An 18,492-nucleotide genomic window follows, 5' to 3' on the forward strand; every position below is an offset into this window, starting at 1 on the left:
ATGACTCTATGACTCTAAAAATGGGTCATTTTCGGGTTGGCAAACTGTAACTAGTGGAGTGCCATAGGGATCAGTGCTGGCGCCTCAACTATTTACAATCCATATCAATGACTTGGATAAAGAGACAGAATGTATGGTTGCTAAATTTGCTGGTGACAAAGATTGGTCGGAAAGTAAGTTGTGAAGAGGACATGGGGAGTCTGCAAAGGGATTATAGATAGGTTAAGTGAGGGGGCAAAGATATGGCAGATGGAGTATAATGTGAGAAAATGTGAACTCGTCCACTGTGGCAGGAAAAATAGAAAAGCAGAATATTATTTAAATGGAGAGAGATTGCAGAACTCTGCTATACAGAGGGATCTAGGTGTCCTGGTACGAGTCACAAAATGTTAGGTAGATACAGCAAATGATGAGGAAGACAAATGGAATGCTGGCATTCATTGCAAGGAGAATCGAATATAAAAGTAGGGAAGTTCTGCTGCAGTTTTGCAGGACACTGGTGAGACCATATCTGGAGTACTGTGAACAGTTTTGATCTCCTTACTTAAGAAAGGATATAATTGCATTAGAAGCAGTTCAGAGAAGGTTCACTTGATTGATTCCTGGGAAGAAGGGATTATCTTATTAAGAAAGGCTGGATAGGTTGGGCATGTATCCATTGGCATTTAGAAGAATGACAGGTTATCTTGTTGAAACCTGAGAGGACTTGACAGGGTGAATGCTGAATATTTCCCCTTATGGGTGAGGCTAGAATTAGGGGACACAGTTTAAAAATAAGGGGTCTCCCATTGAAAATGGGGATGAGGAGTATTTTTTTTTCTCTCAGATGGTTGTTAGTCTGTGGAATTCTCTTCCCCAGCAAGCAGTGGAGGCAGGGTCATTGAATATTTTTAAGGCTGAGCTAGATAGATTCTTGAATGACAAGGGAGTCAAAGGTTTAGGGGGTAGACAGGAAAGTAGAGTTGAGGCCACAATCATATTAGCCATGATTTTATCAAATGGCAGCAGGCTCGAGGGGCCGAATGGCCTACTCCTGCTCCTAACACATATGGAAATTGTATTAACTGCTTCCAGGAAAGGTTTTCAAAATGTCACCCTATCATACACTTTTGCTGCCAGCTCTATTCTGTTGCTTTCACAGACTTTATAAACTTTTCACCATGAACACAGTTCCAATGAGAAGAAAACTTCCCAGGAAATTATTTTTGAATATTAAGTGGAAGATAAGCTACAATAATTACCATTAATTCATTTTAATCCCACTAGTAAATCTATTATAGACACCAATGCTACTCATGCTGTGGTGGGCAGGAGTATGGAATGGACTGGAAACTGGATCCTTCCTTACAAACTGTACAGCAGAATATTCAGCCGAGGTCTTACATTCATTTAAAATGCTATTACCTCCGGAATAGAAATAGGGAGGCAATAATCAAGTTTGTTCTTGATTAGTCTGCATTGCAACAGCATTTGGTATCTTTTTTGTGATGAACAGTGGCACTTGTGCAGCAAGTCACACTTTCCAGGATAAAATAGAGATTTCATGAGATGGGATGCCATGCAAATCACTGGGTCAATATTGTGCTTAAATAGGGGGTCAATCCAATTTCCTTGAGGAGTGATACACTTGTGCCTCAGGATAATGCTTGTTGAGTGTTATGACCTCAGATTTAGACCACTTGGTATTGTAAAAGGCTCTGATTTATATATCTCGTTACAAAATATCCTCTGTACATATCTCCTCTAAAGTTTTCAAATCTTTCATCTGCAAACTCATATGGATACAAGCTCTGCTAATAATTCTGTAGCACTGATAAAGAAGAGCTGGAACATTGGACATTCATGTCAAGTTTCCCTTGTCAATGTGAGCACTTTAACAATAACCCATTTGTCAGCAATGCTGAAGTTAGCTTTTTATAAAGTAGCTTGTGCCAGGAAATGAAAACCTGCCCATTCGCAGTTTAGGCAGCACAGGTACAGAATGTTCACTTTCCACTCTTTTCTGTGACAAATGAGATTACAGGCATTGGAGCCTCGATGTGCTTTGTCTATATCAGAGCTAATAAGTGACTGTAGACGATTTGCTGGCTGCCCGTTCCTAGCAAAGCCTACTTTACTTTATTCCATAAGGATTGCCAGTGTTATTCTTCATACCTGTCAGCCATGGCTCAGTTGGTACCACTTTTGCCTCTGAGTCAGAAGTTCAAGTCCCACCCCACAGACTCAAAGCAAATAATCCAGGTTGACACTCCAGTGCGGAACTGAGGGAATGCTGCACTGTCAGAGGTCCTGGCTTTCGGTTAAGATGTTAAACCAAGGTCTCGTCCACCTTCTCAGGGGGACGTAAAAAATCCCAAAATGGCATTATTCAAAGAACAGCCAGTGTCCGGGCAAATATTTATCCCTCAACCAACATCACTAAAACAGATTATCTGGTCATTATCTCGTTGTTGTTCGTGGGAGCTTACTGTGCACAAATTGGCTGCCATGCTTCCTACATTATAATGGTGATTACACTTCAAAAGTATGTCATTGGCTGTAAAGCACTGTGGGATGTCCTGAGGTTTTGAAAGGTGCTAGATCAATGCAAGTTCTTTTTTTATCAGTGTTAGACTGAGCAGAGATATGGCTTGCAGCTTTCTCATTTTAGGTGTTTTGTTTCTGATACAAAGGTAGACTCACACAGTAGAAAAGTGTTTATCAAACATTTTCTGTGGCGATGTTATTATACCAGACATATGAACTATACAACTTTCAAGCTTTGCATCCTTGATGAAAAAAATTGTTTTAAGTTATTTAGATTAGACTAAAACATGCAACTGCATTTGACATGGGTGGGCTCTCTAGCACCTTCTTTGCCATCCTAAACACAATACAAGACCTCTCACCTGAAAGGCCACCTTTCCTTCACCTCTGACCTCTATCACAACCTTTCTTCTCTACTTTATGGGTATTGCTTTTGTCGTTGCTCTGATCTCTGTACTTCATAACGTCAGATGTACTGATCCACACGCTACTTCAAATGTATCCTCATTGCACTGTACTGTAGGGGTACGGTAGGATATTGGAAATGTTACTGGACTAGTAACCCGAAACCTGGAATAATGACTTCATAAGACATGAGTTCAAATCCCACCTTGGCAGCTGGGGAATTTAAATTCAATTAATTAAAATAAAATCTGAAATTAAAAAGGTAGTCTCAGTAATGGTGACTATAAAACTATCCGATTGTCATTAAAAACCCAATTCACTAATGTCCTATAGGGAAGGAAATCTGCTGTCCTTACCTTATCTCACCTATATGTGACTCCAGACCTACAGCAATATGGTTGACTCTTAACTGCCCTCGGAAATGGTCTAGCAAACCACTCAGTTGTCAAGAAGGCAGCTCACCACCACCTTCTCAAGGGCAATTAGGGATAGGCAATAATTGCTGAAAAAAGAGAGTCATGCTGTCAAAGCTTTTCGTCTTGCACTCATCAGGAGAGATACAAGAATGCCAAATTTCAAAGGGAGCAACAATTTATACTACATGAGAAAAGGGTGCTGATTGGTTAGCAAGTTGACTCTGATTGGTTGAGGCATTGCCATGGAGAATGCACCAGGGAACCACTGTCCCGCACGCTTTTGTTTAATTTGAAAAATGCGCAATGCCTGGGCATGTTTCTTTTGCCTGCAGAGAACAAGTCCCTGTGTATGAATATATGGAGCTTCTAGCAAGCCTAAGTGAGCTACATTGTGAGCCCAACTCATAATCTTAAACTGGTTGTTAGTGTAATTCTTCGCACACTCGGGACTGTTCAGTAAGTGCTGCCCAATTGTGGAAACACATCTAGCGTTAGACATTGTGTTCTGAGTTTTGCAAGTAAGGGCTGGTTAAGTACGTCACTACTCTGCCTATTGCAAACAGCTGAAGGGATACACTCTGCCAGCCGTTGGGACATACGCCCTACGAACCTGGCATTGCACCGGTACTGCAATTCATATACCATATTACTCATTTGTGCGGTAGGCAGAACATCTTTTTAGCTTGACGGCAGCATCCTGTTAGTGGAAAATACCACTAGTGTGGTACCAACTTGCAAACTGTTGCTCCCTTTGAAATTTGACATTCTTGCATCTGTCCTGATGAGTGCAAGATGAAAAGCTTCGACAGCATGTCTCTTTTTTCAGCAATACTCAGGTTTGATACTACCAAGCGACGATAGGTAATAAGTTACTCGCACTGCCTGTGAATAAAAAAAACTATATGGGGTAGAAATGGACAAAGATCATTTTCGAGGGATCTGCAAGGACAAAAATTCAAATTCCCTTTTTTCTCCTCTCTTTCCCTCAAAAAATAGGCTGGTGTGAACAGGCTGAATGAGAAAATAACTGAAACAAAACCAGAAAATGCTAGGTGAGATACAGCAGTCAGCCAGTCAGCATTTGTGGAGAGAACAGACATGTTTACATTTCTGTTACAGACCTTTCTTCAGAATAGATACCTGATTTTGCTTTGGAAGGTTGAGAAGGTAATTTGACATTTAAGTTTCTCCCGAGCTAGTTTTTAACACTGACCTGGAGGGCGGACCAGATTCAGGCTCAATTCAGTTTGGCTGATGAGAGTCAAACCCAGCTACTGGCTACTGGTCTGTTTCATTAACTCAAAGCATTATGTTCCCAGCAATGAAGAATGGGAATACTGAAAATATGTCATAAGCCTCCTTCTCCCCAAATGGTTCATGTGGTAAAAATCACTATCTGAGTGCAACTGAGCTACACAGGGCCCAGGCTCAATTCATTGATTGCAGCAATGTAATTGGTCTGTTGATCATTGACCTGTGAATTTTGCAGGAAGGGGGCACTTGTGTTGATGTCAGTTTGGTACACTATCTACCACATGGAGTAGCTGAGACGGATAGTACAGATGCAGTTAAGGGCAAGCTAGATAAACACATGAGGGAGAAAGGAATGAAAGTATATGCTGATAGGGTTAGATGAGGAAGGGTGGGAGGAGGCTCGTATGGAGCATAAACACCAGCATAGATCAGTTGGCCGAATGGCCTGTTTCTGTGCTATAAATACTATGTAATATAATGTAGAAGTGGGCTTGAATGCCACACAACAACAACAGCTCATTATCACAAAATGTCCAGCCTCACATGACGACAGGCGTGCTGGATCACCGAAGGGCAGAGAGTCAGAAGCTGTGGAACTGTATCTCAGTGTGAGTTAACCTCTGAACATGCATGCAGGTAATTTCACATTTCAAACTATCAAAACTATGACATATTAATTTTAGAAAATCAACTTTGCTGGAGCTTTCCATCTAGTGTTGCTCATGTCATGAAAGAAGACTTCATGTCCCAACTGTTGAGTATTGATAACTTCTCAACACCATAAATATTCAACGGTTGTGCCTCTCTTCAGAACCCATCCATGACTACCTTACTTTGAGTTGCAAGGCCAGCTCCCTCATTGAATATTTATATGCTGGGGAGGCTCTGCTGGATGTTTCACCTCTAGTTTGGGGAAAAAGTGCGGAGTAAGGATGGGGTGGGAGAGCACATGTAGTTCGGCCGTCTATGAAGTAGCAAGTCGAATTAGTTGCAAAGTTTGTCTCAATGTACTCGCAAGTCTGCTAGTAAAGAAACTCTTTATGAGTAAATCTGAGTTGGATGTGTGGATATATTAGAACTGTGACTCTTCAAAGACCAAGCGTTCGTCCTTGTGGTGATGATATCCTGAATATTACAGGAGTCATGTGCTGAAAATTCAGTCCATGTTTTATGAGGGCTAAAATCATAAGAATGCTTATCCAGGGCATGTCCAAGAGATAAGATAAAGCAAGAGCTTCCCATCGTGCCATTCCTATTGAAGGAGCAGTCAGAATAGCCAAGCTGCATGATCCCAAAATAACATCCTTGGAAACATCAGGTGGAGGCCAAATCAATAAATATTCTTTGGTGAGTGAAGCCTTTTTTTGAACTAAGATTTTTCAGGAGAGTTGGGGTGTTAAACAACTAAAGTTCAAGGATTTCCATGAGGGTATAGAACTCCTTTGAAAAATCACACTGAATAAAATATAGAAGACATAGTAAGTAGCTTGATGTTAATCCTACTCATCTACTTTGGATCAGTGATTTTCTTCACCACAGGTCCCAACAGGCGTTAGTCTCTGGGATTTACTCTTAGTCCATGTTAATGCATACTGCATCTCCTCAAGGCTGTGTACTTTCACCTTTGCTTTTCATCCCCTACACAAATGATTGTCGATCAGCACAGGACGACATAACGATTCTGGAGTGTGCTGATGACATGGTACTCATGGGCTTCATCAGGAATAATGAGGTAAACTATAGGGACTCGGTGGAGATGTTCATAAAATGATGCAATGACAATTCAATTAAATTGAACGAAAACAAGACGAATGATGTAGTTATAGGAAAAAAACAGCTAATGATATTATTCCCATGAAGACTCGTGATGTGGACACTGAAATAGTCACCAGCTACAAGTATCTAGGTATTAAAGTAGAAGATAAGTTGAATTGGAAGGTACAGTGCAGAGGTGTGGTGGCCAAGGGACATACACTATTATACTACTTCAGAAAGTTAATATCCTTTCCGAGTAGATCCCACAATCATGAAACTCTTCTATATGACTGTACTTGAGAGCGTTGTCCTTTTTGGATGTCTCTCCTGGTACTGTTGTCTTAGGGATGGAGATTCTTTAAGGGTACAGAGATTGCTGAACTGATCTTTCTTGGCAATATATACCTTCATTAAAATTCTTCGAGAACAAAGAGTGTTATGAACAGTGTTACGCCTCAGTGAGAAAGAGGTCAATAGGGTTCCCTCTCAGCCTTCACCTGGTCTTACCATAACAGGGTTTAATTTTAAACACACCATGCTGTTAGCTACCCCTTGGTGAATCCTTGTTCACTGCTTTCCAATTATAAGGCAAAGAAACCAGCACAAACAGGCTTTCTTAGGTTTAAAAAAGAATGATTGAAATTTATTAAACTTAAACTCTAATTTGGTTAACGCCTATGGATACACGATGCGCCCACGCTAGCATGCATACGTGATACACACATTCTCCTTCCAAACCCGCGACCTCCACCAACTAGAAGGACAAGGGCAGCAAATGCATGGGAACACCACCACCTGCAAGTTCCCCTCCAAGTCACACATCATCCCGACTCGGAACTATATCGCCGTTCCTTCACTGTCGCTGGGTCAAAATCCTGGAACTCCCTTCCTAACAGCACTTTGGATGTACCTACCCCACATGGACTGCAGTGGTTCAAGAAGGCAGCTCACCACCACCTTCTCAAGGGCAATTAGGGATAGGCAATAAATGCTGGTCTGGCCAACAATGCCCACATCCCATGAATAAATTTTTAAAAATGCAGATAGAGACAGAAAAGAGAAGAAGAAAAATCAAGTGGAAAAGTTTGAGGCATCTCTGAAGAGGGCTTTTGTTACTGTTCTTTGAGCTCACTGGAGAGTCCTTGATTGCAGTTGAATCTTGCTTTTCATTGGGGCCCAGTATTCTTCTTAAACCTTATTCACTGTAGGAGACCTTTCACTCTTGGGCTTCATGTGTCTTCATGGATTTGGAGTTCCTTGAGAAAGACAGGGAGAGCCAGACAGGAGAGGTCTTCTTCAGTTCAGGAACATACTGCAGTCTCTCTGTTCAAAACCTTTTGCACAATTCAGAAAGACCAGGTCGCCAAGCAGGCTAGTGTTGTGACCAGCTGGTCTGACCATGCCTGTTTGTGGATTCGGCCATCCCATCAGTCATCCTAAAATTTGAGCTCCCCCACTTTCAATGTCCGGTGCTCAAAGTCCATTATGGGTTAAATTGGATAAGGAAAGTAACCTCTTTGTCTCCACAAGCACCGTCTGTTAATATTCAAATGTCTTCTTAGCCAAGGGCCTGGTGATTTTTTTATAACAAGTCCTTTCTCCACTTCAGCAACAGTTTTCAAATCAATGTTCATATGACAAAATTAATGTGCCTCATTCTTGGCAGGTGGGAGGTCTGCATGACAACAGTGGCTCAGTAATACTGTTGGACGCGTTCAGGGAAAAGCCTACAATCCGTTAGATGTAGGACAAATCGGTTCTTGAACTCATTTGTGTCTTCTATAAGAAGCTTTAACAGGAGTCCAATGAATGAATGAGGATATGCACTCATGATGCAACTCATTGACTGATTAAAATGTATATGTTAAAAACTAATTCCAGTACATTAAAATAATCAAGTTAGACTTTTGTGATAGGGTAATATTTTGTTATTAGTCATATGTAATATATTAATGAATGAGCAATGTACTCAAAATGAACTTGCATATGGACAATAAATTAAAATTGAATTAAGTTAAATTAACCAATGGGTGTCCAGCTGGGGGGGGGGGGGGGGCCAGAGAACCAATCCAAGCAGACGCTGGAGGACTCTATGGTGTGACTATGCTGAGCTTTGAAACAAGCCAAAGTTAAAACTGATGATTTTGCCAAAACCCTTTGAGTGCTGAGCTGCCATTCAGTGCGATCTCTCGTTGGAACGCTCGCCCACTCCACATGACTGGGGGGGGAGGGGGAGGGGGCGGCCCGACTGGGTCATTATCATGGGCCGCTGCGGGGAAGATCGTGGCAGCATGGCGGCGCGTGGCCTGTGTGTGTGGGCCGCCATTCCTTTCGTCGGCGGCGGGAGAAGAAAATTCCAGCCAATGGGTGAGAGAGGGATTTCATATCAGAGAGCAAGAGAGAGATAATAGATGTGCGGGAGAGAGAGAGAGATTGGGGTACAAATTCACCTTTGTGGTAGCACAGAAGTTGCAACAGCTGAACGGTAGTTAACTTTATACTCTGCCCTATTTTCTTTTCCATTGGGCAAAGTGAAAACTAGCTGCAAATTTGCTGCCACCTAAGATAAGTTATACCTCATTTTGTGTAAAAGAGCGAAAATGTGCGTTTGAGAGAGTGAGTGAGAGACAGCACTCCATTAGTTGCGAAGCACTTTGAAATGCGCTAAGAATGTGAAAGATGCTATATAAATACAAATTCATTCTTCTGCCTCATCAGCACCTTGGCTAAGATCAGTTGACTCAGTACAGACCAAGAACTGAACCCCAGACCTTGCTGTTCCTCTATGGCTCTATTAGTCACTGGATAAACTCACAGAGCCATCAAAACAGCTAGCCACAGAAACACAAAATACCGTGGCACAGTCCTGCTTCTCCATTCTGTAATACAGGACTTTTTACAGAGGATGACGTAGAATATACAGCATATAAATGGACCATTCAGTCCAACTAGTCTGTGCTGGTTTCCAGTCGTCACTTTGCTCGACTCCAGTTTCGAGATGACACACCACGGAGATTGGATCGAAAACACTTCAAGTGAATTTTACAATAAACAGTGTAATTACATAAAATATATCACTTTTACTTGAATCAAGAAGGTCCTGAGTAATAAACCATGTTACTGGTAAAAGTGCTATTTAAGAGGAATTATAATAAAAATTATTCATAAAATTCCAATAAAATTTCAGTACATTAACTTCTGTTGCTCTTCAGGTGGATATTGTCATACTGTTGGGATATTGTTATTGATCTATTATGTTTGGGGCAATATCCCACCGGAGAAACATAGGAACATAGGAAGATAGGAACAGGAGTAGGCATTCAGCCCCTCCAGCCTGTCCCGTCATTCAATGAGAATTCTGCGGCCTAACTCCATATACCTGCCTTTGGCCCATATCCCTTAATATCTTTGCTTAACAAAAATCTATCTCAGATTTAAAATTAACAACTGTTCTAGCTTCAACTGCTGTTTGTGGGAGCGAGTTCCAAACCTCTACCACCCTTTGCGTGAAGAAGTGCTTCCTAACATCTCTCCTGAACGGTCTGGTCCTAATTTTAGACCATGCCCCCTAGTTTTAGAATCTCCAACCAGTGGAAATAGTTTATCTTTATCTAGCCTGTCTTTTCCTGTTAATATTTTGAAGACTTCGATCAGATCACCCCTTAACCTTCTAAATTCTCACGAAAACAGGCCTAATTTGTGTAATCTCTCCTCGTAACTTAACCCCTATAATCCAGGTCTCATTCGTAAACCTACGTTGCACTCCCTCCAAGGCCAATATATCCTTCCTAAGGTGTGGTGCCCAGAACTGCTCACAGTACTCCAAGTGGGGTCTAACCAGGGTTTTGTACAGCTGCAGCATAATCTCTGTGTCTTTATACTCCAGTCCTCTGGATATAAAGACTAGCATTCCATTAGCCTTTTTGATTATTTTCTGCACTTGCTCGTGGCATTTTAAAGATCTATGCACCTAAACCCCCAAGTCTCTTTGGACATCCACTGTACTTAACCTCTTCCCATTTAGAAAGTGTCCTTTTTTGGTCCAAAATGGATAATCTCACACTTGCCGATTAAACTAGCCGATTAAAAGTCGCCTGAGTTAAAATTACACTAGAATCATAGAATGGTTACAGCACAGAAGGAGGCCATTCGGCCTGTCGAGCCCCTGCTGGCTCTCTGCAAGAGCGATTTAGCTCGTGCCACCCCCGCAACTCCCGCAAACCCCCGCCCCCCCACCCTTTCCCCGTAGCCCTGCAAATTTTTTCCCTCAGGTGCTTATCCAATTCCCTTTTGAAAGCCATTATTGAATCTGCCTCCACCAATCTCTCAGGCAGTGCATTCCAGATCCTACCCATTCACTGCGTAAAAAACACTTTTCCTCATGTCACCTTTGGTTCTTTTGCCAATCACCTTCACAGAATCAAAGAATTGTTACAGCACAGAAGGAGGCCATTTGGCCCATCTTGTATACACTGGCTCTCTGAGTGAGCAATTCACTTAGTGCCATTCCCCTGCCTTCTCCCCATAACCCTGTACATATTCCCTTTTCAGATAACAGTCTAATCCCCTTTTGAATGCCTCGGTTGAATCTGCCTCCACCACACTCTCTGGGAGTGAATTCCAGATCCCAACCAATTGCTGCATGAAAACATTTTTCCTCATGTTCCCATTGCTTCTTTTGCCAAATACCTGAAATCAGAGTCCTCTGGCTTTCGACCCTTCTGCCAATGGGAATAGTTTCTCTGTCCAGATCCCTCATGATTTTGAACACCTCTATCAAATCGCCTCTCAATCTTCTCTAAGGAGAACAGTCCCAGCTTCTCCAATCTATCCATGTAACCAAAGTCCCTCATCTCTGGAACCATACTCGTAAATCTTTTCTGTACCCCCTCTAAAGCTTTCATATCCTTCATATACTCATAGAAAACCAGCAAAAGCAGTCTTCCCTCAGAGTGCATTACTGCTGCTGCAGTTGTCGGCATGGATACATGCAGCTTCTGGAGCTGATAAATTTCCAACTGCTGGTAGAAATCTGCCATTGCTGGTGTGACTTTTGGCTGAATTTTCCCGTGAGCTTCAGGTCCCTGTTCTCGGGACCAAATGGGGGTCCCGAGCTCGCACTGCGCCCGACAGCACAATCTTCCCACAGGCAGTTTCCCAATTGGCTGCTTCCACATGAACCGTCCTATTAAGGATGGCAGGTGGGCTCTCGATGGTGCAGGCCCAATCAGAGGGTAGCAGCTCCAAAGCCTCAGCAGCCCCAGCGAGGGAGACAGAAACTGCTGAGGCAGATGAGGGACCAAAAGAGCACCTCAAAATGGAGGCACCCTCAGAGGCACGTATTTAAAGTTAAAATTATTAGGGGTGAAGCCGTTCGGCCGCTGGAAGCAGAGGGGAAAACCCTTGGAATGCACTGTTTAAGCTGCAGGTGGGGCCCTTCCTGCCGGTGAACTCCTCATTGGGGTATGGACCCTCCAGTCTGATGGCGCCCAGACTGCTGCAGAGAGGCTGCCTCATGATTTTGAACACCTCTATCAAGTCTCCTCTCAATCTTCTCTAAGGAGAACAGTCCCAGCTTCTCCAAGCAGCAAAATGCCAGCACACCCACAAAATTGGACCTAATTGGGTCTGTAATCAACTTAAATTGGCTGCCTGCCTCTGTGGTGTGGGCAGCCAATCCAGAACCCTGCCTGCCCAATGGGAAACTTCCCTGGTGGTGGCCCGCCATCACAGGGTGGGAAAATTCAGCCCTATGTGTCACAGAATAGTAATGCCCAAATAAGGAGTGTGTACCATACATAAAACATTTGAAATACTACAGATTTCTTATGATGACTGATATTCAAATCAGAGTTAAACTGAAATTATTTTCAGGACCAGAAATAACATTGGTCGGTCATCCCCCACATTTTGGTGCCGCGATTGGAAATTAAAGCCACTTCTCACTGGCGTTCAAACTGTAGGTTGCCAACTCTGGTCGGACATATTCCTGAAGGTTTCATCACATGATCTCCTGCCTCCAACCTCCCTGCCCAATTTTTTTATTTCCATATCCAATATCTTCATAACTAATAAATAAAAGTATTCAAAGAAAATGAATAAATGCACCATTTGTTTTAATGTCCTTATGAAGCTTCTCCCAGGTTCTTCATGCGAGTAGCCACATTAATCGTTAATTCCTGGAGTGTTGTCAACCCAACACATCAAAAGCTACATTATTAAATCTCAACTTTTTTTGCAGCCTATTAGCTGTTAGATTGAAACAACAGCCTGATTTTTTTTTTTGAAACATTGATTTCAAGAATAAAGAACCAGAATCCAGAAAATAGATTTGTGACTAATTCTGTTTAAAACTAAAATAAGATCAAAAGTTTGCAAACCAAAGATCAGACTAAAGCTATGTGTGAACATAGGCCAAAAACTGTGCGTGCGAAATGTTCTGAAACCCTGCACCATGCACCTCTCAAGCTATGGCCGTCGATCAGAAAATGAGGCCAGCTTCCGTCAATCGATGGAGAAATGGCAAGCAGTGCACAAGAGACCTTCACAATAGCTGCCTGCTGTATATATGGCCTTTCCACTACACAAGGCCATGGGAAATTTAGTAAACCAAATTAGCTAAATATGTAATGCCTAGAGATGAGACTAAATGTAAATCAGAAAACTGCGGGCAATGCACGCGTGATTTTTCGATGTATTCTAACAGTGGGTGAAAGTTCCTGCCACCAGCGCAGTTTTCCCCCATAAAACCATTGCTAAGGCTAAACCAATTTTGCCTCAGAGCAAACATGGAGCTGCATGGTGCTTGAAACCAACCAAGGATGTATCACAGTCACAGAGTCACAGAGAGATACGGCACAGTGGCGCAGTGGTTAGCACCGCAGCCTCACAGCTCCAGGGACCCGGGTTTGATTCTGGGTACTGCCTGTGCGGAGTTTGCAAGTTCTCCCTGTGTCTGCGTGGGTTTCCTCCGGGTGCTCCGGTTTCCTCCCACAAGCCAAAAGACTTGCAGGTTGATAGGTAAATTGGCCAGTATAAATTGTCACTAGTATAGGTAGGTGGTAGGGAAATATAGGGACAGGTGGGGATGTTTGGTAGGAATATGGGATTAGTGTAGGATTAGTATAAATGGGTGGTTGATGTTCGGCACAGACTCGGTGGGCCGAAGGACCTGTTTCAGTGCTGTATCTCTAATCTAATCTAGCACTGAAACAGGCCCTTCAGCCCACCACGTCTGTGCCGACCATCAACCACCCATTTATACTAATCCTACATTAATCTCATATTCCCTACCACATCCCCACCTTCCCTCAATTCTCCTACCACCTATCTACACTGGGGGCAATTTACAATGGCCAATTTACCTATCAACCTGCAAGTCTTTTGGCTCTGGGAGGAAACCAGAGCACCCGGCGGAAACCCACACAGTCACAGGGAGAACTTGCAAACTCCGCACAGGCAGTACCCAGAATCGAACCCGGGTTGCTGGAGCTGTGAGGCAGTGCTGCTAACCACTGCGCCTTTCCCTTTTCTGTCACCTGTCAGTTTAAAAGCAGACCCTAAAATAATAAGAAAAGGAACAACACACAGAGACTTAAAAAATCAACATTACTAGCTCAACATGTTATCATTGTAATGCTGAATAAGGAATAGTCTGGCAGACATGACAAGAGAATGCAACAACCGGATTGAATTAGCTAAAAAAGAAATGCTGCAATCAATTTGCAAAAACATTTTACATGGAAATAAATCATTGGAAAGGGGTAAATTGTGCTGAGAATCCCTTCTCTCCCCCCACATTTACAGGTAGTGGCCATTCCCTGTAGAATTGATACTTTTCCCACCCTACCAGCTCTGGTATTTTTTTTTTGCTCTGCAACTTAAGCTTTCCTCCTCTAAAAGTTTTGTTCTTTGTTATTTGGAAAGTTAGTTTTTAAAATCATTGCAAAGAAGAGCAAACTGGGAGGTAGTGCAAGGATGCTGTGATTCTGGGTACAAAGACAGCAGATGCCACATTGTGAGTGAAATGTTAACAAGGTTACTTACCACTCAAAGTCCGAGTCTGTGCAAGTACAAGGCACTGATGTTACTGCTCCACTGTACTTCTTTCCCAGAATGCACTGCGTCGCTGGGCTGCGTCTCTGGTATATTCGCATTTCCCCCATAATGCAAGGCTCTCCCTTCAAGGTAATCACATTTGTAAGAAACTAGGAGTCAGAATAATTTGTTGCCTTATGAGCATGATAAATCATTTTTATTTTGACATCTAACCTTAGTCTTAAGATCTAGTTCCAATAATGGCACCATGCAAATTGCTGGAAATGTGTTCTCAGAATGGAGTTCAGCTTAAAAGTCACCATACGAAATGAAATTAGTAATTAAACTGAACGCTAAGTAATGGTTGAGAAATCAGTCCTAATTAACACCATGTAGACATTTATCGGAACAGAACGTTGTTTTGGCAATATTGAGGATTAAGCTCAAAACATTATCAAACTTCTTCCACGCAGAGCTGCCTTTAGGGCTCATCCACCCTCTGTCCCATCCTTATCACTTACACTTGCAGCTGACAGAGTCTTCCTTTTAAATCAACGGAGACTAATAAGTATTCTTCAAGCAAACTGGCTCTGGCAGCTGTGCAGAAATTAAAACTGAGGTAGACATGAGACAGTTTTTTTTTAAATAACCAAAGATAAAGAGAAGGTTGAAGTAAGCAAATTATTTAATTTGCACAGTAGCACAGGACTGGCTAGCACAAGGGGGTATGGTAGCATAGAGTTTATAGTACTGGACTAGTAATCCAGAGACCTGGATTAGCAATCTAGAGACACAGGTTCATAGCAGATAGGGAAGTTAAATTCTGTTCATTAAATAAATATGGAATAAGGAGCTAGTCTCTGCAATGGTGACCAGAAAACTATTGGATTGTTGTGAAAACCCATCTGGTTCAGTATTGTCCAATAGGGAAGGAAATCTGCTCTCCTTACCTGGTCTGGCCCACATGTGACTCCAGACCCACAGCAATGTGGTTGGCTCTTAACTGCTGTCTGAAGAGGCCTAGCAAGCCACTCAATTGTACTCAAGAAGGTGGCTCACCATCACCTTCTTAAGGACAATTAGGGATGGGCAATAAATGCTGGCCTTGCCAGTGTCTTCCCCATCCCATGAATGTGTAAAAAAATGCAAATTGCAGAACACTCAAGCAAGGTTAGAGATGCAGGAAAAAAGACATATTTTCCCCACATGGTCCCACAGAAGGGAAGTGATTCAGGATCATCTTGCAACTTTAAAAGGGGATTGGATAAACATCTATCGAGAAGGGATATTGATAGTAATAACCCTGTTACTTTGTTCCAAGGGAGGAGAAGATAGAACACTAAAGAAAGTAGTCCCTTTCTCATTCTGGTCTCCCTTATGTCTTTCTGTAAAAGCAAAGCTGCTCAGAGGCAACAGTTAATTAATAGGGAGGGCTTTGTAGTGAAAATACCCTGGAAATTGCCTGAACAATGTTTGCAAAATCGAGTTCAGCTTAAAAGCTGGGTGACCGTCAGGGGAGGGAAAGGGAATAGGCGCACAGTGCAGGGATCCCCTGTGGCCGTTCCCCTCAATAATAAGTATACCGTTTTGGATACGGTTGGGGGGGGACGACCTACCAGGGGAAAGCCACAGCGGCCTGGTCTCTGGCACTGAGCCTGGCTCAGTGGCTCAGAAGGGAAGGGGGGAGAATAGGACAGCGATAGTGATAGGAGATTCAATGGTTACAGGAACAGACAGGAGATTCTGTGGTCGCGAACGAGACTCCCGGATGGTATGTTGTCTCCCGGATGCCAGGGTCAGGGATGTCTCGGATCAAGTCTACAGGATTCTGAAGGGGAAGGGGGAGCAGCCAGAAGTCGTGGTACACATCGGTACCAATGACATAGCTAGGAAAAGGGATGGGGAAATGAAAAGCGAATATAGGGAGTTAGGTAGGAAGCTAAAAGGCAGGACGAGCAGAGTAGAAATCTCAGGATTGATACCGGTGCCACGTGCTAGTGAGGCTAAAAAGAGAGAGCGAGTGCAGCCCAACACGTGGCTACAGAGCTGGTGTAGGAGGGAGGGCTTCAGATATGTGGATCATTGGGATACCTTCTGGGGAAGGTGGGACCTGTACAAGAAGGACGGGTTGCATCTGAACTGGAGGGGCACCAATATCCTGGGTGGGAGGCTCTTCGGGAGGGTTTAAACTAGTTTGGCAGGGGGATGGGAACCGGAGCTATGGATCAGTGGATGGGGTAGCTGTTGAACAGGCAGATACAGAGTACAGAGAGTCTGTGAGGAAGGTTAGACAGTTGACAGGGCAAAGATGCAGCCAGTATGATGGGTTGAAGTGTGTCTATTTTAACGCAAGAAGTGTCAGGAATAAGGGTGATGAACTTAGAGCATGGATCAGTACATGGAGCTACGATGTTGTGGCCATTACGGAGACTTGGATATCACAGGGGCAGGAATGGATGTTGGATGTTCCGGGGTTTAGATGTTTCAAAAAGAATAGGGAGGGAGGTAAAAGAGGTGGGGGAGTGGCATTGCTAATCAGGGATAGTATCACAGCTGCAGAAAGGGAGGTCGTCGAGGAGGGTTTGTCGACTGAGTCAGTATGGGTGGAAGTCAGAAACAGGAAAGGAGCAGTCACTTTGTTGGGAGTTTTCTATAGACCCCCCAATAGCAACAGAGACACGGAGGAACAGATTGAGAGGCAGATTTTGGAAAGGTGCAGAAGTAACAGGGTTGTTGTCATGGGTGACTTCAACTTCCCTAATATTGATTGGAACCTCCTTAGTGCAAATAGTTTGGATGGAGCAGATTTTGTCAGGCGTGTCCAGGAAGGTTTCCTGACTCAATATGTAGATAGGCCGACTAGAGGGGAGGCTATGTTGGATTTGGTGCTTGGCAACGAACCAGGCCAGGTGGCAGATCTCTCGGTGGGAGAGCATTTCAGTGATAGTGATCACAACTCCCTGACCTTTACTATAGTCATGGAGAGGGATAGGAGCAGACGGGATGGGAAAATATTTAATTGGGGGAGGGGGAATTACAATGCTATTAGGCAGGAACTGGGGATCTTAAATTGGGAACAGATGTTCTCAGGAAAATGCATGACAGAAATGTGGAGGTTGTTTAGGGAGCACTTGCTGCGACTGCTGGATAGGTTTGTCCCGATGAGGCAAGGAAGGGATGGTAGGGTGAAGGAACCTTGTATGACAAGAGATGTGGAACAGCTAGTCAAGAGGAAGAAGGAAGCTTACTTAAGGTTGAGGAAGCAAGGATCAGACAGGGCTCTAGAGGGTTACAAGGTAGCCAGGAAGGAACTAAAGAATAGACTTAGGAGAGCTAGAAGGGGACATGAAAAAGTCTTGGCGGGTAGGATTAAGGAAAATCCCAAGGCGTTCTACACTTATGTGAGGAACAAGAGGATGGCCAGAGTGAGGGTAGGGCCGATCAAGGATAGTGGAGGGAACTTGTGCCTGGAGTCGGAGAAGGAAGGGGAAGTCCTTAATGAATACTTTGCTTCAGTATTCACTGAATAGGGACCTTGTCGTTTGTGAGGACAGCGTGAAACAGGCTGATATGCTCGAACAGGTTGATGTTAAGAAGGAGGATGTGCTGGAAATTTTGAAAGACATGAGGACAGATAAGTTCCCGGGTACAGACGGGATATATCCAAGATTATTACGGGAAGCGAGGGAAGAGATTGCCGTGCCTTTGGCGATGATCTTTGCGTCCTCACTGTCCACTGGAGTAGTATTGGATGATTGGAGGGTGGAAAATGTTATTCCCTTGTTCAAGAAAGGGAATAGGGCTAACCCTGGGAATTACAGACCAGTCAGTCTTACGTTGGTGGTGGGCAAATTATTGGAGAGGATTCTGAGAGACAGGATTTATGATTATTTGGAAAAGCATGGTTTGATTAGAGACAGTCAGCATGGCTTTGTGAGGGGCAGATCATGCCTCACAAGCCTTATTGAATTCTTTGAGGATGTGACAAAACACATTGATGAAGGAAGAGCAGTGGATGTGGTGTATATGGATTTTAGCAAGGCGTTTGATAAGGTTCCCCATGGTAGGCTCATTCAGAAAGTAAGGAGGCATGGGATAC

At 43.3% G+C, this 18,492-nt stretch overlaps 1 protein-coding gene across 1 annotated transcript in view; it reads right to left on the reverse strand.

The window, feature by feature from the left end:
- LOC137380971 (VPS10 domain-containing receptor SorCS1-like) overlaps positions 1-18,492 on the reverse strand; it is a 1,096,116-nt gene that overhangs the window by 95,865 nt on the left and 981,759 nt on the right. Inside the window, exon 16 of the mRNA XM_068053386.1 lies at positions 14,403-14,536. Coding sequence (XP_067909487.1) covers positions 14,403-14,536 — 134 coding nt within the window. The remainder of the gene's footprint in view (positions 1-14,402; positions 14,537-18,492) is intronic.

Source organism: Heterodontus francisci, chromosome 20 (genome assembly GCF_036365525.1).
Source record: "Heterodontus francisci isolate sHetFra1 chromosome 20, sHetFra1.hap1, whole genome shotgun sequence".
Lineage (NCBI taxonomy): Eukaryota > Metazoa > Chordata > Chondrichthyes > Heterodontiformes > Heterodontidae > Heterodontus > Heterodontus francisci.